Source organism: Trachypithecus francoisi, unplaced genomic scaffold (assembly GCF_009764315.1).
Source record: "Trachypithecus francoisi isolate TF-2019V2 unplaced genomic scaffold, Tfra_2.0 Lachesis_group11, whole genome shotgun sequence".
In the NCBI taxonomy this organism is placed as follows: Eukaryota; Metazoa; Chordata; class Mammalia; order Primates; family Cercopithecidae; genus Trachypithecus; species Trachypithecus francoisi.
Genome location: NW_022681456.1, coordinates 63,625,882 through 63,648,647, shown reverse-complemented (window position 1 = coordinate 63,648,647; position 22,766 = coordinate 63,625,882). Strand labels below are relative to the sequence as shown.

General features: G+C 37.1%; 2 protein-coding genes across 5 annotated transcripts in view; both read left to right on the top strand.

The window, feature by feature from the left end:
* Positions 1 to 4,194, top strand: part of CNOT2 (CCR4-NOT transcription complex subunit 2) — a 108,187-nt gene extending 103,993 nt beyond the window's left edge. For all 4 annotated transcript variants that reach the window (XM_033221277.1, XM_033221274.1, XM_033221275.1 and 1 more), the window contains one exon: positions 3,047 to 4,194. In XM_033221277.1, the coding sequence (XP_033077168.1) occupies positions 3,047 to 3,133 (87 nt within the window). In that variant the 3' untranslated portion in view covers positions 3,134 to 4,194. The remainder of the gene's footprint in view (positions 1 to 3,046) is intronic.
* An 11,453-nt stretch (positions 4,195 to 15,647) lies between these two features.
* Positions 15,648 to 22,766, top strand: part of KCNMB4 (potassium calcium-activated channel subfamily M regulatory beta subunit 4) — a 72,418-nt gene continuing 65,299 nt past the window's right edge. The window contains exon 1 of the mRNA XM_033221273.1: positions 15,648 to 16,436. Coding sequence (XP_033077164.1) covers positions 16,101 to 16,436 — 336 coding nt within the window. The 5' untranslated portion in view covers positions 15,648 to 16,100. The remainder of the gene's footprint in view (positions 16,437 to 22,766) is intronic.

Sequence of the window (22,766 nt, the reverse complement as noted above, 5' to 3'; positions counted from 1 at the left end):
ACTCAACATGTAGGTAAGAGAAAGCTAACATTTTATGAGAAATTGAGAAGACACTTCTGCGGTGTATGTTTCTCTACATAAGTAGATCAGTGATTACATTAATGTTTTTATAATATTTGACTGTATGAATCCATTGCATTCAGTTTTGCTTGAATTGAACAAGTAACGTTTGGAGAATACATAACCTAATTTTATTAATAGAAGAACTAAGGTATTAAAAAGTTGTCTAAAAAGTATTTGAAACTCTTTCTAGCCTTTGCAATCATTGTATTATAATCTAGAAATCCTTTTTTTCCCCACTAAAAGCAAATAGATACATAGATCCTCTAATGTATCATTCGGTAATATTAGAAGAATTAAATGTTTTGTTTCTAAAACAAAGGAAGAAAGCTTGTGTTTATTAATTCATCATATGTTAATTACACACCTACTAGGGACTTGGCACTATTCCAAGTTGTAGGTAGTAGCATACAAAGTAGATAGACACTTGATCCTACAGAATGTAGGAGGATGTGCATGTGTGTAGTGTGTGTGTGTGTATAACATAAACATGTAAATGGTGTTACCAGTAATCAAATTAAATAAAGTAACTTTTATGTATTTTAAGAAGAATAAAAATACGTGGAAAACAAGATTTTAAAACTTGGAAGGCAAAATTTGACCTATATAATTTCTAAATCTCTGATACACTAGAGTCTTTGAAGATTTTTTTAAATTATATCAAAATTATTTATGCTCCTTATGTTTAAATTATATTTTTCTAGGGGAAAATGTACATTGATAAAGTTAATCTAGTTTGAATTCCTAGTAATACATTGTAGTTCACCAATGTGAAAAGTTTTAGTTAACTTATTCAGTGTAACTTACCACATTGTGGAAGTTACAATTAGACTATTTTCCCTGTAACTACACATTTTGAAAACAAAAATGCCAATTTTAATTTCAGAAAAATAATAAGAATAAATTTTCTTCTTCACGAATTCAGATACTCAACTTGAACCAAGCAATAAAATTATTTTAATTCCTAGCTAGGGCTGGGAGAGGGAGAGTAGTAGCTACACAGTGCATTAGGGCAGGATGTCGTGGTTGTGGTGGTGATTCTGGTGTTTGCTAATTTTTACTGATAAGCAAATAACCTCTGTGCCTTAATTACTGTACCAGTCACATGAAGTCAACCTTTTCAAGCTAAAGTCACCAAGGTGTACCTTATTTATAAACTTCTGTCAGGGGACTGAATTTTTTTCTTTTTTTTTTTTTCCTTTTTCTTCACCTTATACCAAGAGAGAAGGGGACTGAATTTTTTCAGCATTTCTGGATTGCTGTGTAATGAAGTAAATGAATATGTTTTGGATCTTGGACTAAAACTATTAAAAACGATGTGTTACACTACAAAAGACACGGGCTTTTTGTCACATGGGTCTGGATCCTAATGCTATGTGTATCACTTACTGTATGACTTGGCCAAGTTACTTGTAAGCCTCATTTTCTTCGGGCACGAAATGAAAATAATGATATCTGCTTTGCAGAATTATTATAAAGATTAGAATAAAATTAGCTATGTCTCTAATTTTAGCACATATTAGGCTTTCAATAAATTCTGCTGTTAGGTCTGTAATATCTTAAAATTTATTTAAATGTAATGTAATATCTTTAAATTTTAAATACTTGGTATTCCATCTTAAAATCTGATCATTATAGTGTAGGTTTTCATTTTAATTTAATAATGGAAATACTCATCATGGAATCAGTTTGAAACCAGACAGATAAGGTAAAATACGTTAACCCATGGTAGCTAATGTCACTTGTTGGCTTAATCTTTAATACATAATACATATTAAGCTTCATAATTCTTTAAGTTGAATTGTGCAGTAATTTGTGCTAATTCAGATTGTAGAATTGGTAAGAGGCTTTTAGAGCCTCTTGCTTTTTGGGGTTGCAGAGGTATTTTTTGTTTGCATTTTTTTCTAATAAACATAGCTATTCTGCATCTCTATCTTGATCTTGGGTGGGAAGTGTGAAGAAATTAAGTTCACCATTCTTAAATGTTAAAACTCATGAAGTTAATATAGTATTTTGAAAGTTTGATTAAAATGAGCTGGTATCTAGTTAGTCTTCAAATGTTCCTACAGCAGAACCATTGTCTAGTTTTCGGTGGCAGTTGATTTATATTTGAGTCAGGGTTTTGGGTTTGTGAAATGAAAATCTAGCGATGTGTGAGTTTTAAGTTCGTTGTTTTCCCCAGATTTTAATGAGGTTAGAATAATTTTATGTGTTTGCTTTTTTTAAATTTTATTTATTTATTTATTTATTTTTTGAGATGGAGTCTCGCTCTATCACCTGGGCTGGAGTGCAGTGGCGCAATCTTGGCTCACTGCAACCTCCACCTCCCAGGTTCAAGCGATTATCCTGCCTCAGCCTTCTGAGTAGCTGGGACTACAGGCGTGCACCAGTACGCCCAGCTAGTTTTTGTATTTTTAGTACAGACGGGGTTTCACCATGTTGATTGGCGAGGATGGTCTCGATCTCTTGACCTCGTGATCCGCCTGCCTCGGCCTCCCAGAGTGCTGGGATTACAAACGTGAGCCACCTCACCCGGCCCTGCTTATTTTTTAATATAAATATAATAAAGACAAATTGGAAAATTATTTCTAAACTTTTTTCATGGACAAAATAAATCGTTAGGTTTTTATACTTCATTGAAGGGGGCGTTATTTTAAATATCCTGTAATTTCCAGTGATTTAGAGATATAGTAATTGCCCCCCTCTTTTTTTAAGTTAAAAACAATACACATTTCAGTGTCAAATGTTCCATTAGTAGTCTCTTGACTAACACACAGCCTGTCTGTATTTTTGTACTCGTCGGTTAGAAACTACAGCGCATTATTTTTCTTCAAGCTGTATTTTATGTACAGGAAAAAGAGTTGGTATATTCGTGTTGATGTTGATTCATATATATTGGGTATTTTATGTGTATAGTAAATACATTTTGACAATAATTTAAGATGAAAAGGAGAAGATATCTAAATTCTTGAATTTGTTTTTATAGGAGTTCCATCTGGAATATGACAAATTAGAAGAACGGCCTCACCTGCCATCCACCTTCAACTACAACCCTGCTCAGCAAGCCTTCTGAAAAAAAAAGACTTCCCTTTTCTTGGGGTATGGCTGTCTCAGCACAATACTCAACATAACTGCAGAACTGATGTGGCTCAGGCACCCTGGTTTTAATTCCTTGAGGATCTGGCAATTGGCTTACGCAAAGGGTCACCATTTGAGGTCCTGCCTTACTAATTATGTGCTGCCCAACAACTAAATTTATAATTTGTTTTTCTCTAGTTTGAGCAGGGTCTGAAATTTTTTCATTTATTTCCTTTTTTGCCAGCAGACAGACTTGAGTCTGTAAAGACAAGCAAATACACTGACAGAAGTTTACCATAGTTTCTAAAATGTAAAAAAGAAAACCCACAAAAGACTCAACAAAATTAGACCACAAATTTTGCATTGTTCATTGTAGCACTATTGGTAATAAAATAACAAATGTTTGTGCATTTTTATGTGAGGATCCTTCTCGTATTTCATTTGGAAAGATGAGCAAGGTCTGCTTCCTTCATTTTACTTCCCCTTCTGTTTTTGAAAGGCAGTTTCGCCAAGCTTAATGCAAGAATATCTGACTGTTTAGAAGAAAGATATTGCCACAATCTCTGGATGGTTCTCCAGGGTTGTGTTATTACTGAGCTTCATCTTTCCAGAATGAGCAAAACACTGTCCAGTCTTTGTTACGATTTTGTAATAAATGTGTACATTTTTTTTAAATTTTTGGACATCACATGAATAAAGGTATGTATGTACGAATGTGTATATATTATATATATGACATCTATTTTGGAAAATGTTTGCCCTGCTGTACCTCATTTTTAGGAGGTGTGCATGGATGCAATATATGAAAATGGGACATTCTGGAACTGCTGGTCAGGGGACTTTGTCGCCCTGTGCACTAAAAGGGCCAGATTTTCAGCAGCCAAGGACATCCATACCCAAGTGAATGTGATGGGACTTAAAGAAGTGAACTGAGACAATTCACTCTGGCTGTTTGAACAGCAGCGTTTCATAGGAAGAGAAAAAAAGATCAATCTTGTATTTTCTGACCACATAAAGGCTTCTTCTCTTTGTAATAAAGTAGAAAAGCTCTCCTCACTGCAGTGTTGGCTTTGATTTGAAATTGCGAAATTATTTCTTCAACATGAAAAATAGAGGAAACAAACTGAAGTTTTACAGATATCAAACTGAATGGTGTGACTCAAATGTCTTTTTCAGCTTCAAACAAGTAATTTAATGGAAATGTAGTGAACCATTTCACTTGTAGGTTAGAAATGTAGACAGTATTAATAAGAGAAAACTATTTTTTTTAATGATTGTGGCAGCATTAGAAATAAAACATTCTAAATACTCTTGGAACCCAACCAAAGTACTTCTGTGAAAAATTTATTAGAAATTTCTTGATAGACCTTTAAATGTATCTCTAAGAAGTAATGTGCAAATTAAGGTAAGCCATAAGGTGGGAATGGGTAGACTTTACCTTCAGTTTGCTGGCCTAGATACCTCATATTTACAAGTTAATGAATTCTTTTCCCATCTATATACAAGTACTGCATTTAAAAAATCTGATGATTGAAGCTACCAAAAGCAGAACTAGAGAGCAGAAAAAAGGCAATGAGTTTTGATCCTTTAAATTTTCATTTTTAACCTATTTTTCTATGAAGAATAAAAGTCTGTTGGCATTAACCAAATCTTTTGAAAATGAAACATTTATAACATTGTTGTGTTTGTGTACCAGGAATATAAAGTGGCTTAAAATTTACCTTTTTCTATGCATTTTGAGATATGAGAAACATTTTAAAAAACAGGATTTTCTGTCTTTCAGAATTAAACCAAAGCATCTCCTCAGTAAGACAGCACTATGTAATTATCATTTTATCTGTTGTACAAAAACCTTCACAGAACACTATACCTAATTTGACATAAACCAGAGTCAAAACATAGAAATGAGTCTAAAAAAAAAACATTAGATTTTTTCCTAGTAATTCACTTCGTAAAATAAAATGTAACTTTTTCCTACATAACCACAAAAAACAAGTAGGAAGAAAAATGTGGAAGGGGATCTTTATTCTGATGAATATAAACAACAATATAGATTGAAGTCTCAACTGAAGCGTGATCATGACTGCTACTGATGAATGACTCAGAAAAGTAAGATAGCTCATATCAAGTGGTTTGTTGTCTTGGCTCTAATCTTTTTTCTCTTTTTTTGTTAACTGCCATATACAGAGTTTTAAATGCACACTTTTCCATTTTTCTGAGTTATTTTTATCCTGAATTACCAAAATGAAGAAACTCTTGCATGTTAGCCAACTTTTTATAACTTGTTAATATCAGAAATTACCATGCTGTGGACTTCAAAATACAAGTTACTCTATTTGAAATATTTAAAACACTACTTTAAACTTTTTAAATATAACACAGTTATAATACTCCTTGATTTTATAACTTATGGTTATACATGTACTGACCCCAACTAATTATATTTCACATTTTCTTTCAAAGCTTTAATTCTGTTAATTTCCCCTTATATAATTAGTGAAATAGAGTGTACACTATGTTAAATAAATTTTTTAGATTAAACTATGATTGACTTTCTGGGAATAAAAGGTATTTAATTGCAAAGGGAAATCCTTTATTTGGTTTCAAATATAATTCTTTAAGTGGTACTATAATTTATATGCTAAAGCTGTATTTTCAGAGACTTCACAAATAGTTTTCCTTAGATATAATACATTTTAAGAACTGAAAGTTTATCTAAATTCTTAAAGTATATATAAAGCCAGCCACTTAACTAGTCTGTTTCTTTTTGACACTGAAATTGGGACAAAGCAGGTGCTTGATAAATAGTTGATCGAATGATAAAAGTTGATATTTCAATTTGAAAATAAAGTGTATAATTTATAGCATTGGGCTTTGAGATAGTTTACTCAATTATCATTTGCTATAGTTTCATTTTCACAAGAATCTTTTTAAGCATTTTCAATAACTTTTAAATATTTCAAATTTTTCCAGTCTCTAGCCTCTCTAGTTGATAAATCCTTTTCTATTCACAAGCCATAGATCTTCCACTTTGTTACATCCATTGCTCATAAAATATGTGGCATCTGAGTATGGCTATACAGTAGGACTCATTTAACTTAGATTTAATAGCTCAATTTTGCAAAAAGTTGCTGAAAACCTAAACGTGTATGTGGAAGCAGGATTGTATGTTAACCATGGTTTGTCTATGTAGTTAATAAGATCTAGAAATATCTACTAGGTTCCATTAAGATAGTCTCTGGAGAATGAACCAAGCCAGACATTGAGATGCCTTTACTTTCTAAAAGTTGGATCCTAATGGCAGGTCACAAGGTTGTCTCCTTGCCACTGGCATTACCAGTGACTTTGATTATACCATGAATACGTGACAGATGTGGAAGATGAAGCAAATAAACACATTGAAGGTTAAAATTGGGACCTAAATCTAACCCAGTAGTTTGGTGTGTAGAGTTGAATCAAATAAGATACATTCAATCAAGAAAATTACTTAGTTTTGCACTTTGGTTCTTAATAAAGGATAATGGAATATATCATGATTTGAGTGGTTCATATATAGATCAATAAGAACTGTGATCCTGTTGCCAAAAATACTAATGTAATCTTAAGCTACATTAAGGAAAATATAGCACTCAGAAAAAGATAGGAAGCCCACTGTACCGGAAGTAATCACGCATCTGAAATGTCACGTTCTGTTTGAATGCCGTATTATAAGAGCTACCATGCCTGGGGAAGGAGGAGAGGGAGAAGTTCTAGCTGCCCAGCAAATGCTGTGTGCTTTTATATATATTGTTGTATCTTGTTTGAAGAATAGCATCACGAGGTGAAATTTAGTATTCCCATTTTAGAGTAGATTTTAAGTATATAAAACAACAAATAGGAATAAAATTTTGGAAACATGGTATTTGTCTTCAGTTATCAAATTCAAGAGCTGTCAATGAAAGGCAGTTAAGCTCATTCTTGTGACTGGAAGAGAAGGACTAGGACAAATAATAGATTTCAGTGCAATATTAAAAAGTAACTGAGTTAATTAAGATTTTCAAATCAGTTGTTTTGTAAAACATTAAATTTAACCTCATAGAACATAACCTAGGAGAGACAAGCTGGACAGTGTTCAGTGCATAAGGTAAGGAGTTGAATGTCTTAATGTTCCGGTGGCTCATGGAAAAAGTGTTAAAGTAAGTGAGATAATTACTGTATTTCAGAAATCTAATTGCCATCAGTTGTAAGGTACACCATTTTATGTACCACTAAGAAAAAAAAAGCTCCAACTATGACAAGCCACCAATTACAAAATGTATCTAGCCTCTCTAGTTGATAAATCTAAGAACATGCACCTTAGAATTGATGAGATGTAGGGCTTGGAGAAAAGACAACTAAAAAATACTAAGGGGAGGCATGACAGTTGTCATCAAACACAGGAAGAACTGTAACAGAGCAAGTCTCAAACCAATAGGGAGAAGTTGAATGAAACAGACTATTTCTATATTAAGGTGCTACACAGTACTCAGCTGCTTCATGAAGTAAAGGTTCAGTCAATGTGCAAACAGAAACTGAATGACTCAATTGACAGGACTGCCTTTTTAAATAAAAAGTCGAATGTGATTACTTCCAGGCCTCTCTTCAGCTCTTTAAGGGGCTGATACCCTTTTCTTGATTTGAAGTTGGAGACTATGATGTCATCAGGGCTAAAAGGTATATAATTAAAGCATTGACCTTTAAGTACATAAGAATATGCTGTTCTGTGAATCATGGATAAGGTATACTTAAAATCACTGCTGTATCTTTGGAAAGAAATTTAAATCAAAAAAATTACAAAAGGCAACTTTATCGAACTTAACCTGTAGAGTTGCTTTCTTTTGATGTTAGGAATAGGAATGTGAAACATTAATAAAGCACAACAAATAGTAATCATATATATGTATGTATTTACCAGGTTTATGTGTATATTTTAGTCCTACATTTGAAAGAGGAAAAACACAGTTTTTAAGTTTTTTCGTAAATGTTTAGTCTGAAATTGTACATTGCATTAGTGTGCAATCTCCTGTGTACAAGTACCAAGTAGAATAAAATCTTAAGTTTCTGATGAAATCCCACAAAATCTTGTAATCCCTGTGTATCAGGGGCATTCAGTTACTTTTTCCTATAACATCCAGTGTTCTAGGGCAGAAACCATGTTATTACAATAGTATTTGTTAGCAGAACAGGAGGAAAGTTGAATCTATACATAAATAGAAAACAGCAAAAGTGCTTTTATCTCAGTTATTTCCTGGGAATATTTCTGCTGATCTTAAGTTTTCCTCTTCAGTTTGTATGTATAAAAACTGGTAATGGGAATTACATGCATTATCAGTTACATGTGCATTAATTGAAGATTTTTTTAATCCAGTTAAACAGTTGTGTAAATACTGTGACAAGATATTAGTGACATGTCTCTTTATCATAAGAACTCAAGATTTTTAAGGCTTTTAAAAAAGTCATTTCCATGTTTATTATACAGTTTTCTCTCAATTATTTAAATGACTTCTTGAAAGTATCAAAATTCACAAGGTCATAATTGTCATAATTCCCTATCTTGAAATCCAGATTATTGCATAGTCAAATAGCATATGATAACCAGTTGACATGAGCTAAAATACTTCAGTTAAACTATCTTCTACATAGCAAAGCCAATTTTTCATTCTTTTTGAGATTTATCTTAGTTTTCATTTCTAGGCCTGAAAGGCCATACCATACCACAAAAATGTTTTGATATCTTAGAGAAGATGAAATAAAACTGGCTTTATACCAAAAGTGTTAGTTCTTTTAGACAATAATTGAGGGCATTAGCTGAGGAAAACAAATCTTTACTATCAATCAGAGCTGGTCTCTAATTTGTATGTGTTTCCTGAAATGTAATGTTTTTGTGATTTGCATTTATTTTTGGCCTAAGTGACATTTTGACCACATAATTTACTTTTAAAATTTACAATAAATGCTTTTTTCTTCCAGACCAAACTATTTCTTAGTGCATAATGAAGATAATTTTGATGATAATACATGAGTTCTTCAAACATTTTGGAAGAAATGCTTCAAATTTCAAGGGTAGTATGATGTCCACAAATCGCTGAGTCTGCTTGATTCTTTTTAGAATCAGGCTTCTTGATACTAATTTATAATGAGAAAACTATTTTAAATTAAACATTTATTCTTCAAAATTATACATCTGAATGAGAAAACATTACATGAGGGAATGATATAAATAGTTTCATCTTCTTATGTATAAAAATAAAGATTTGGGGCAGCCAGAATGTTTCAAAGCTACCTTTAAATCTGTTACATACTGAACATTTATTTTAAGATGGAGTTTTAATTACCATATGTAACAGTGCATGAAAAATGGGCTGTCTTTGAGTTGTTAAATATTTCCCCTTTTAAGAGAAAGATGTATTTGTTTATTTTTAATGTTTTAATTTATTGTCTTCAAGTGGTTAATATTCTTCAAATATAACATGCTCTCTATTGCATGAGTTATATCTCGGTTTTAAAAAATGCAAGTCATGTTACTCCTCTGCTCAAAAAGTTATTTCCAGATTTCCCTTTTTTATCTAAAGTTTTGTGTAATTTTTTTCAGTTCAATCTAAATGATTTAATATAGGTCTAAAATTTGAATATTAGTTGACTTGTATATCACTTATGAATCTAAATTCTCTCTACATTTGCAATGACACTGTCATTGAACAACAAAATCCGTTATCCTAGAAGTGTTTGTAAATTGGATATCATGGAAAAGCAAAGTTCAGACTTTCAAATGTTAAAGTGGGGCATCCTTTCCAACTTTGACTTACCATTCTTAGCATTTTGGACTAAGGGTAAAACCTTAGTTTCCTAAATCATATCAAAAGAGAAACTGAAGAAACTGGAAGATGCGCGTAACAAAAGGCTTAGGAGGGACAAATGGCTGTCTTCTCATATCTGAGGTAGAGTCATTTGTAAGGCTTTATTCTTTTTGTTGTTGTTTGCTTTTTTTGAGACGGAGTCGCGCTCTGTCGCCCAGGCTGGAGTGCAGTGGCGCAATCTCGGCTCACTGCAAGCTCTGCCTCCCGGATTCACACCATTCTCCTGCCTCTTGTAAGGCTTTATTCTTAAAAATATGTTTATCTTACATAATGCCAGAGGGCAGAATAAGGACCATTACATGGCTGTTATGGCAAGGCAAATTTCCATCTACAGTAATAAAATACCACTTTATAATTTTTCAAAAGCTCCAGAAATCATTAGGAGTGAATGATCTTTCCATCACTGGAAGTGTCCAAGCAAAGGCAAAAAAAAAAAAAAAGCTATTATTAGAAGTATTCGATGCTTTTCAGTCTGCAGAGGATAGCATTTCTATCTGCCTTATAACTATTGCACATCTAATTATTCCCTGTATTTACTTTTACCTTGAATTTTTAGCAAGCTACTAGAAACCTAACTTAATCTCTCTGTTCCACATAAAACAGTACTACTACTATTTGCTAAGGATCTGAAGAGGCTTTTTTCAACACAAATGTGATTCAGAGTAAAATAAGCAGGGGGACCAGATTAAATTATTAATTCCTTCAGCCTCTACTCACCGTCCCCTTCATAATCAGGTTTTACAGTAGAGATTTTGATTAAGTCTAACTACTTAAATATAAGTATAGAAACACATTTTAAATCCATTTGTAAATGCTTTTGTATTGTCTACGCTTCATTTTTGTTAACAAATTTCTTAGAAGTGGCATAGTATAGTAGAAAAATTGTTTTAAGTAATTTATTATCTTTGGTTAATTTTCTATTATACTTTAAGTTCTAGGGTACATGTGCATAACGTGCAGGTTTGTTACATATGTATACTTGTGCCATGTTGGTGTGCTGCACCCATCAACTCTTCATTTACATCAGGTATAACTCCCAATGCAATCCCTCCCCTCTTCCCCCTCCCCATGATAGGCCCCGGTGTGTGATGTTCCCCTTCCAGAGTCCAAGTGATCTCATAAAATGCAAATATAAAATCCCCTGGCCCTGTCACACAATATGTGTGCAGCCTTGCAAAAATTACCTAATCTCTGAATGTTTTTCCCTTTTCTCGTGGGAAGGTTAAATTAGGGCATTTATAAATAACCTAGCTTATGTTAGGTGTTACATCGACGTAGGTCCATTTCTCGAAAGACAAACACCCTTCCTATTAGCCGTCATGCTAGGACATGCTCTCCATGTTTTGGGATTCTGTTAAAGACCTTTTAACTTCACTAGATACTGTTATATAGCAATACCCAATTTTCTAAAGTGCATAGCAAAGCAAAGATGGAGAATTAGATACTAGAATACTAAAACTGTCTTCTAGATCAAACCTTTTGTATGACAAGGAGGAAACTAAAATTATTGCTGTGGTTTAAAAGTGTCCCCCAAATTTAATGTGTTAGAACGCATTCCCCAAATTCATATTTTTGATGGTATTTGGTGATGGGGCCTTTGGGAGATAATTAGGATTAAATAAGGTCATCAGGGTGTGGGGCCTGATGGGTTACATGGACGGTGGTCTGAGTTAATAGGCACTCTTGCTCTCTTGCTATGCAACTGCCTTCTGCCATGTTATGGCACACAAGGACCTGACGAGGTACTACTGTCATGCCCTTGGACCTCCCAGCATCTAGAATTGTAAGAAATAAGTTTCTTTATAAATTACCCGTCTCAAGTATTCAGTTATAGCAACAGAAAATAGACTAAGGATTATTTACCTTATGTCAAATTATTTACTATTTAAGCTGGGACCAAAACCTCTTGGCCTCCATGTTTCAAGTTCCAAAGCTGATTTCCCTTTCATTACATACCTGTGTGTATCTCTCCCATAGAGGTTTACTGCAGTTAACATGAAAGACTCAACAGTTGGTGAGATTTTAGGAACTCTAGAGCACTACCAGTATGGTATTAAAAATTGCTAATCCAGAATGTAAATTTTAATGGGAAAAAATGTGAATTGATTATCTGTGTTTTGCTTTCCTCAATTGCAAACATAAAGGCTATACACAAACAAATTTGAGCTTTTAAAAAATATTTTAAATAATTATTACTACAAGCAAAATGCAAAGTCTGAGAGCTTCTTCATTAATGTTGAACTAGGCAATGGTTAAAATCCCTGTTCTAATTTACTGTGATTAGAAATAGAAATAGTAAGTAGTGTTCTTAGTAATAATTACATGCTCATTTTAATAGGTGAAGTTTATGGCCAGGAAAAAAAAAATCAGAAAAAATAGTGACCACATAGGAAATGTATTTTGAATTTAAAATTCTGAGGCTAATAACAAATATTTAACACTCATAATGGAGCATGACAAGAAAATTAATGTTTTAGTATTGGCAAGCTGGAACTCAGTTTCCTATGACATTAACAAAATCTATAATTATAGCTGCTGAATCAAGAAGAAAATATAAAATTGTTTTATATGGTTTTCTTTGTTGGATCACTCATACTTTCATCATGTTTAATATCTAATTAGTTAAAAAGGTCTAAACTCTAGAATGTAAATTTTAATAGGTGATTATACATTATTTTCCTATGTACTTTAGCTTTTCAAGTGTTTAGTGACAGTTATCAAAAAACTTCATAATGTGCCAATTTTTGAAAAAAATTTCCCACCTGCTCTAAATTCCCTTCTATTCCTAGGATACAAAAGCCTGCCTTATAGTTCTTCTTAGAGTCTTTTAATAAAATATATATATAATATGATATTGTATGTTGCAACTTGAGCATCAGCTACAGGACTTTTTGAATATTGATCATGAGAACAAATTATAAATAACATAGCTTTAAATGCCCTTGTTTAGATAGGCTTTTTCTTTTAAATTGGACTTTATCAAGACCTGGCCATGACCCTACTGGAAAAACTACTGCAGATGATGTACATCAAATAAGTTAGTCTGGTTCTTAATAATACATTTTTAATCTTAATTGGTGGAACACTATTCAAAGAAAGGACTAGCTGCTTTCTCTGTGCTACTTCCACTTTCCACAGGGAACAGAGATGTTAAGTGACCTCAGAGCTTAGCATTTCTGAGCTTTCTTGGAGTTCTTACTACCATTCTGACTTAGTAAGTGGTGACCTGTATTCTGAAACTGAGGGGCTGACATATGCAATCTTCCTTGGGAATGTGGTAAAGCAGCTCCGCTTCAAGTAAGTAAAACTAATAAACATTTCCAGTATTTCATTAAGAATAAAATAGAAATTGATTTAATTTGTGAAGTCTTAATACGTTTGACTTTCAATAAAGATGTGAAGATAATGTGTTCAGAGAAAACAAGCTAAATTAAAAACAGGAAAACAGGAGAAAAATGTCTAAAGAACAGAAGACACAAGTTTCTTCAAATACTTTAAGAATAATTGCCAGGAAAGAAATTGACTAAAAACAGAACTAAAAGAAAATGGATTTTAAAATTTCAAGAATTTCGGTTAAAATAAGATAGAATTTTCTGATTTTGTTCCCTAGACTTAGACCACCGTACTTCAGTTTTGAGGCAGAGGTTTCATTCACAGAAGACTTTGAGCTCTGGAATCATTGAAAAATGAATCATATTCATTTAATTATTGGTAGTCCCCCAACTGCTATGCATTAATAGGAATTCTGCCTCAAGTTTCAGTTCCTCATCATACTGAGCTAGAATAACTGGATCTTGTTTGTTCATCATTGTTTCAGATCTTAGACATGGCTTTTGCTTTCTTGGAAAAGATTATAACAATAGAAAAAAAATATTTCCTATTTTTATTTTTCCTGCAATAGGAAAAATATTCAGATTGAAGATTTGTGATTTTGGGTTATGCTATTTCAACTATTAAACTCGCTTTTAAGTAATGTAATCAAAATTGTGTTTATGCTAACAGAAAAAGAATACAATTCTTACATTTAAATTAAAAAAAGAAAATCTCTCTCAAAACCTAAAAGGTATTAGAGAACAAAGCATCTTCCTAATTTGGAAGTTTTTCAAACCCTACATCTTCTTAATTTATTGAGAAAAAGACACTTAAGATCTTCCTGTAACTAATTTGCCCATTGCTGGGAAATACTTGTTACCTATCATAATGTAGTGCTTCCAAATAACGTATCAGAACTGCAGTCGAAAGGTACTCAATACCAGTTAAGTAACATTTGAAGTCCAGGAAAGAGAAATCAAGAATTCCATGATTCCATGTTTCCGTATTCATCAGGAACATAATTAAGAGTTTATTCATTTGCGACTTACAAACAAAAAAAGTGTATGTAGTTTGCAAGGAAGTCAATATTCTGATTTATTCTTCGAAATGTAGATATAAATAGGTCTCAAGTTTGATTTTATGATAAAAGTGTGGTTTGGGAAAAAAGGTAATTCTAACTTTTAAAAGGTCGCGAAAAGAATAGAGGCTGAAGCATAGTTGGGGTGGAGGTAATTGGGGGTGGAGGGAGCAACAGCAAGTATTAAGAGCAGAACACAGGTCTAGAAACAGTACCTGTCCCAAAGTGGGTCTGCCTGCTGCTGTCGCTTTAAACAGCGCTCCTGGAAAGCTTATCTACAAATCCTGGGACGGATCAGGGGTGGCACGACTCCTAAGGGGGGAAACGACAGAAACGATTCTGTTCTTGGGAGCTCCGAAGCAAGTTCTGATGGGAAAAGTGGTATTTCTTTCCAGGCTGCAAAGCTCTCCACCTGTTTCCTTTGGTCTCAGTCAGCCCCAGCCATGGGGGCAAATCAAGTTGGGGTCGACCCGGCTGCCAGAGACGTAAGTTGCCACAAGGGTCACCGAGGACCTGAGCAGCAAGTTTCTTTCGTCCAGCCTCCTGCCCCCACGCACGTTGCCTCCACAGCAAACTCCACCTGACTCAGCCTGTTTAACTCCAATCCTGTAGCCCTCCCGGTCGCAGCAGGGTCAGGGGGCGCAAGTCTGCACCAAGACGGTTAGGAGGCCCAGGTCCTGGGACTGGACGGTTACCGCGCTCCCTGGGGAGGCGGCGTGGGCACGGCTGGGTCACGCCTCAGGCACCGCCGCGCGCCAGCCCGCCCGTGGCATGGGAACCTGCGGTTGAGTAGTCCCCGGGGACCTCCCAGCGCACACCGCAACCTGGGGCTTTCACCTCGATCCGCCCGGCCCGGGCGGCTCGTGTCCTCCCACACCGCCACCCGTGCCCGCTTCCCGGGGTGCGCCCGGAGCCTGGCCGCTCTCCCCGCAGGTGACCAGTCCCCGTTTAGAGTTCAAGATTCCCGCCGCTCCCCTTGAACTCCACCCTCCCCTCTGATTATTATTTTTTAACTTTCCCTCCGGTTAAGCTAAATCGATCTTAATCTTTCATCTCGGACGTCCCTCTAAGGGGACTGATGGAAGATTCCGATTGCAAGTCGCTGCTGTCGCTTGTGCCATCAACCCCTCGCCCAAAGGAGACGCCCCCGTGCAGGGCGGGGCGGAGCGGGGCGGGGCGGAAGGGCCAGGGTCGGCGGCGGACGGGGCGGGGCGGAGCCTCCTCCTGCGCGGGGGAGCCCCCGGGCTCGCCCCAGCTCAGGCACTCCTAGCCTTGGGGCAGCTGCCGGACGAGTCCGCGGAGAAGCGGCCAGCGGGCGATGGAGACAGAGAGACACCCGACGAGAGGAGGTGGGGTGGGGGAGGCGGGGAGAGTGCGGGGGCGGAGGCTGGCAGGGGGCGCTGGAAGCTGGAGCGGACCGTGCGCTCCCCGCGCCCGAGGGTGCAGGAGGCTCTGAAGCGGCGGCTGCACCGCGGAGCCCAGGCGGCGGCTGGGGGGCTGGGGGGCGCTGCCGCCGCCGGGGGCGCCGCTAGCCTCGGCCCCTTTGTTCTCGCGCGCTCCCCCTCGCCGCCCACTCCCCTGCTGTCGCGCGGCGGCGGCGGTGGCGGCGGCGGCTCCTCCCGCCCGAGGCAGTCGGGCTCGGCGCCGGGGGCGGGAGGGGGCGGGGGGAGCGCGCCAGCCGCCGAGAGTGGGGGGCGATGGCGAAGCTCCGGGTGGCTTACGAGTACACGGAAGCCGAGGACAAGAGCATCCGGCTCGGCTTGTTTCTCATCATCTCCGGCGTCGTGTCGCTGTTCATCTTCGGCTTCTGCTGGCTGAGTCCCGCGCTGCAGGATCTGCAAGCCACGGAGGCCAATTGCACGGTGCTGTCGGTGCAGCAGATCGGCGAGGTGTTCGAGTGCACCTTCACCTGTGGCGCCGACTGCAGGGGCACCTCACAGTACCCCTGCGTCCAGGTCTACGTGAACAACTCTGAGTCCAACTCTAGGGCGCTGCTGCACAGCGACGAGCACCAGCTCCTGACCAACCCCAAGGTAAGAACGCCCCGTGCACCCAGGGGCTTCCCGCGAGGGAGGTTTGGAGGCAGCGTCGGTGTTAGACTCCGCGCGGGGAGGGTTCGGCGTGTGCTCGCATTGCTGGGAGGAGACCAGGTGGCGCAGGCTGTACTCAAACCAGGAATGAGTACATCAGGGAGCCCGAGGGCACCGGTCTTTCGGGTGAGCTTACGCGCAGCGACCAGTGGTGCCCAGAGGCTTACTTTAAAACCTGTCTTGCCTGGTCTCAGATTTTGAGGCCTCGACCCAGTCCGGGTCCTGCGCCTACCGGACTGGGTTTGGAGAAGTGCAAGGAGCCAAGAAAGTTAACTTTTCCTCCATTTAAAGCCAGTGGTTAGCGAGGATCCACCTACTCCAGCACACTGTCAAGGTACGAGCTTCAGTTGGTCTCATCTAGAACTCAGATGGAATGACCTTCCTTGAAAGGTCGAGGGGACCCTCGAAAGTTGTGAGAGAGTTCCTTACCTTTTCGCTCTACACAGACATTTTCAACTTGGGGTTCAAAAATAAGCTTTTGTGGCTTGACAAAACGACCTGGAATCAAATGTGGAATATTGCGGGTCCATTTTGGGAAGTACAGAGGGCTCCTAGTTTTCATGAAATAGATTCTCAAAAGAGTCTACAGGGAGCCTAGTTACCCTTTGTGTTTAGGGACAGTCAGGAGTCGTCTGGAGAACAGTAAAACTTGCTGAAAATAGAAAACCTTCAGTGAAATGTACCTAATATGACTTCTCTGACAACTTCTTTTGGTCTCGAAAGCAAGCAAGAAGAAAAAGAAGAAAAAAAAAAAGATAAAACCTGATTAGGACTCCCGGGATGGAGAGCAGAGAGAGGAAGTCTCAGAAAACTGTTCCCAATGGAGAAAAATAACTTATAAAAAGCAGTGTCCTTAGCCTGTGAACTAATTGAGCTTTGTAGTGTACCTGGTTCTGGTTCCCTTTTTACTTCCCTTGATCTTTTCTACTCTCCTTGTTGCTTAACTATCAAAGTAAAGGTATGTATCTTTTTAAAAGTCACTGATATTTTTCCATTTTTTTTGAGGGATCAAGCAGAAAAACAGTCCAAAAGGGAATGAATCTTTTGTTCATAGGAACAGTTTATTAATTGTAACAATATATATTTGTATTAATCCAAAAGAAAAAAATTCTACATTAATATTGTAATAGTATTTTAAACAAGCTTACCATCACTCTGCAATAAAACTTGTGGTCTTACCTCCTGAACAGTAAATTCTTGAATTTGAGACATTTTTTTAAATGTCTCAAATTTTTTTAAAAAAATTTCTTTTTAAAAATATGAATGACTTCTCCCTCCCCCCCAAAAAAATGCTCCTGTCGACAAATGAATATTGATTTATCTTAAAAAGTATCAATAATATAAGCACTAAATATAGGACTAAGAATATAGAATTTGGAGTATGATGTTGAAGATCTTGAAGAAATGATAACGTCTCAAAGACAAATGTTGTAACTTGATCCTCTTAATGCTCAGGAATTTAAAAAGAAATCTCAGGGTTTTAGAAACATCGTTTTTTTTTTTTAGAATTAAATCAATAATGTCAAAGGTAAGTGCCAACCAGTACTAATGATTTAGAAATTTTATGGCAGTTCATCATTTAGAAGTTGTTATAGTTGGTGAAATACTGCTAATTATTTTAAGATAGTGGTTCAAGCACTAATAAATTTCATATCTGTATATACATATATATGCACACACACATTAATAAATGGCTAATATCTAATCAAGACATGGACACATTATAATTTATTACAAAAAGACTGCTTCATAATTTCAGGCAGTTTGAAGATCTGGCAGAAAAGGTAAAATGAAATCATTGGGATATTGATTTTTAAATTACCTAGAAGCAATCACAATCCTTTATGTAATACTAAGATTTCTCCTGTCTTTCCTTTCTCTCTCTCTCCCCTGAAAATAATCATTTTTTTTTCCAGTGCCAGTTCAGATCTTGGCAACAGTTGTTTTGAAAAATTACCTGAATAAAATACATTTTATAAAGTATTCAGGAACTGACAGAACTGGAGAAGGATATATTTATGTTACACAAGTCAGGGATAACATCCTATTCATTTTAGTCAAGGTTTTCTCAGCCAAACCAATTTATATCTCTTTATCCAGATTATAAATATGTTGTAGCATTTATAGACTGTAAGTTTGTTCTTTAGCATCACCTTTCTATTTTTACCAATAAATGCTCAATTTGGAAATTCTTGTAAGCAGTGTGATGGAAAACTTCAATGTAATGAAAATATTATGCCAGAGTCACGTACATAAGCAGAGTGTTTCCACAGTGTTCCTGCAATTAGACAATATCCATTGTCCATTCCTGTTGGATCTTGGCTGCCTAGATCTTTTCTTTGCCTTACTTTACCTCTTTATTGAAGGCCCACGTTTCCCCTCTGTTTCTTTGTAGAATGTCTAGATTCCCAACAGTGTCTTGAATCCCAACCACCTCCAAGCTTTTCTTCGTGGCCCACAACACAAGAAACCACTTAGGAAATCACTTCTTAGAAAAATAGAATAAGGACTTTTTTCCTCTCCCTTGAGTTTCTCGCATTAATTACAGTAAGAGGCAGGGGAGGGAAAGAATACATTGCAAATACAGAATTTCTTAAGCCGTGAACTGCTAGAGAAGATACTGTGAGTAAATTTGATCTTTGACGAACAATTTCTTTAAAATACCTTGAGTTCCTACTGAATGTATTTATATTTTGAATCATATCCTTTTTGTCTAAAGCAGTCAGTATATCCAGTCTTGTAATAGAGTATTCAAGGCAACAAATTGTCTACAGGGAGATTATCTCTATGGATTAACCATAGCAAAATCTAAATTTGGGGTCAGCTTCCTCTTGTTACTATTCCAGTCACTGCACTATCTCTTTGTGACTCACAATTGTATATGCTTGGAGCTTTGGTTCCCACCTATGGCTGTACATTAGAATCACCAGGGGAACTTTAAAAAGAAGTTCTTATGGCTGAGTCCAACCCTCCAAGATTCTGATTTGGTCTTGGGGGAGACCTGGGCATTGATGTTTTTTAAAAGTTCTGCGATGATTCTAATGTGAAGACAAGATTCAAAAACCACTGTCTTAGAAAATGTTCTCATCTGCTATGCAAGAAAAACAACCTGAGAACCTAAAAGGAGTCATTGTGATGAATATTTGTGTTTTCAGGTTAAAAGGTACTGTGGGTGCTACTGAATTTTTTTTTTTTTTTTTTTTTTTTTGAGATGGAGTCTCACTCTCTGTCACCCAGTCTGGAGTGCAGTGGCGCGATCTCAGCTCACTGCAAGCTCTGCCTCCTGGATTCACACCATTGTCCTGCCTCAACCTCCCAAGTAGCTGGGACTACAGGCGCCTGCCACCACACCCGGCTAATTTTTTCTATTTTTAGTGAAATGAGTTTTCACCACGTTAGCCAGTATGGTCTTGATCTCCTGACCTCATGATCCACCCGCCTTGGCCTCCCAAAGTGCTGGGATTACAGGCTTCAGCCACCATGCCCGGCCAGTGCTCCTGAATTTCGGGAGTTGGTATAAAAAGAGGGACTCCAGGAAATTCTGAAGGATAGGAAGAGTATTATTTAAAATTATTATGTAAATAATAGTTTAAAACCAATTTGTTTAAATGAAATGAACTTGATTCCAGACACTTGCATTTGCATAATTATATACATTGGATGGCAAAAAAAAAAAAAAAAAAGATCAATTTTTTTTTTTTCTCCATCAATTCATCATTTATATCAGGTATAACTCCCAATGCAATCCCTCCCCCCTCCCCTCTCCCCATGATAGGCCCCAATGTGTGATGTTCCCCTTCCCGAGTCCAGATGATCTCATTGTTCAGTTCCCACCTATGAGTGAGAACATGCGGTGTTTGGTTTTCTCTTCTTGTGATAGTTTGCTAAGAATGATGGTTTCCAGCTGCATCCATGTCCCTACAAAGGACACAAACTCATCCTTTTTTATGGCTGCATAGTATTCCATGGTGTATATGTGCCACATTTTCTTAATCCAGTCTGTCACAGATGGACATTTGGGTTGATTCCAAGTCTTTGCTATTGTGAATAGTGCCACAGTAAACATACGTGTGCATGTGTCTTTATAGCAGCATGATTTATAATCCTTTGGGTATATACCCAGTAGTGGGATGGCTGGGTCATATGGTACATCTAGTTCTAGATCCTTGAGGAATCGCCATACTGTTTTCCATAATGGTTGAACTAGTTTACAATCCCACCAACAGTGTAAAAGTGTTCCTATTTCTCCACATCCTCTCCAACACCTGTTGTTTCCTGACTTTTTAATGATTGCCATTCTAACTGGTGTGAGATGGTATCTCATTGTGGATTTGATTTGCATTTCTCTGATGGCGAGTGATGATGAGCATTTTTTCATGTGTCTGTTGGCTGTATGCATGTCTTCTTTTGAGAAATGTCTGTTCATATCCTTTGCCCACTTTTTGATGGAGTTGTTTGTTTTTTTCTTGTATATTTGTTTGAGTTCTTTGTAGATTCTGGATATTAGCCCTTTGTCTGATGAGTAGATTGCAAAAATTTTCTCCCATTCTGTAGGTTGCCTGTTCACTCTGATGGTAGTTTCTTTTGCTGTGCAGAAGCTCTTTAGTTTAATTAGATCCCATTTGTCAATTTTGGCTTTTGCTGCTGTTGCTTTTGGTGTTTTAGACATGAAGTCCTTGCCCATGCCTATGTCCTGAATGGTATTACCTAGGTTTTCTTCTAGGGTTTTTATGGTATTAGGTCTAACATTTACATCTCTAATCCATCTTGAATTAATCTTCGTATAAGGAGTAAGGAAAGGATCCAGTTTCAGCTTTCTACTTATGGCTAGCCAATTTTCCCAGCACCATTTATTAAATAGGGAATCCTTTCCCCATTTCTTGTTTCTCTCAGGTTTGTCAAAGATCAGATGGCTGTAGATGTGTGGTATTATTTCTGAGGACTCTGTTCTGTTCATTGGTCTATATCTCTGTTTTGGTACCAGTACCATGCTGTTTTGGTTACTGTAGCCTTGTAGTATAGTTTGAAGTCAGGTAGCGTGATGCTTCCAGCTTTGTTCTTTTGACTTAGGATTGTCTTAGCAATGCGGGCTCTTTTTTGGTTCCATATGAACTTTAAAGCAGTTTTTTCCAATTCTGTGAAGAAAGTCATTGGTAGCTTGATGGGGATGGCATTGAATCTATAAATCACCTTGGGCAGTATGGCCATTTTCACGATATTGATTCTTCCTATCCATGAGCATGGTATGTTCTTCCATTTGTTTGTGTCCTCTTTGATTTCACTGAGCAGTGGTTTGTAGTTCTCCTTGAAGAGGTCCTTTACATCCCTTGTAAGTTGGATTCCTAGGTATTTTATTCTCTTTGAAGCAATTGTGAATGGAAGTTCATTCCTGATTTGGCTCTCTGTTTGTCTGTTACTGGTGTATAAGAATGCTTGTGATTTTTGCACATTAATTTTGTATCCTGAGACTTTGCTGAAGTTGCTTATCAGCTTAAGGAGATTTTGGGCTGAGACAATGGGGTTTTCTAAATATACAATCATGTCATCTGCAAACAGGGACAATTTGACTTCTTCTTTTCCTAACTGAATACCCTTGATTTCTTTCTCTTGCCTGATTGCCCTAGCCAGAACTTCCAACACTATGTTGAATAGAGTGGTGAGAGAGGGCATCCCTGTCTTGTGCCAGTTTTCAAAGGGAATTTTTCCAGTTTTTGCCCATTCAGTATGATATTGGCTGTGGGTTTGTCATAAATAGCTCTTATTTTGAGGTACGTTCCATCAATACCGAATTTATTGAGCGTTTTTAGCATGAAGGGCTGTTGAATTTTGTCAAAAGCCTTTTCTGCATCTATTGAGATAATCATGTGGTTCTTGTCTTTGGTTCTGTTTATATGCTGGATTACGTTTATTGATTTGCATATGTTGAACCAGCCTTGCATCCCAGGGATGAAGCTCACTTGATCATGGTGGATAAGCTTTTTGATGTGCTGCTGAATCCGGTTTGCCAGTATTTTATTGAGGATTTTTGCATCGATGTTCATCAGGGATATTGGTCTAAAATTCTCTTTTTTTGTTGTGTCTCTGCCAGGCTTTGGTATCAGGATGATGTTGGCCTCATAAAATGAGTTAGGGAGGATTCCCTCTTTTTCTATTGATTGGAATAGTTTCAGAAGGAATGGTACCAGCTCCTCCTTGTACCTCTGGTACAATTCAGCTGTGAATCCATCTGGTCGTGGACTTTTTTTGGTTGGTAGGCTATTAATTATTGCCTCA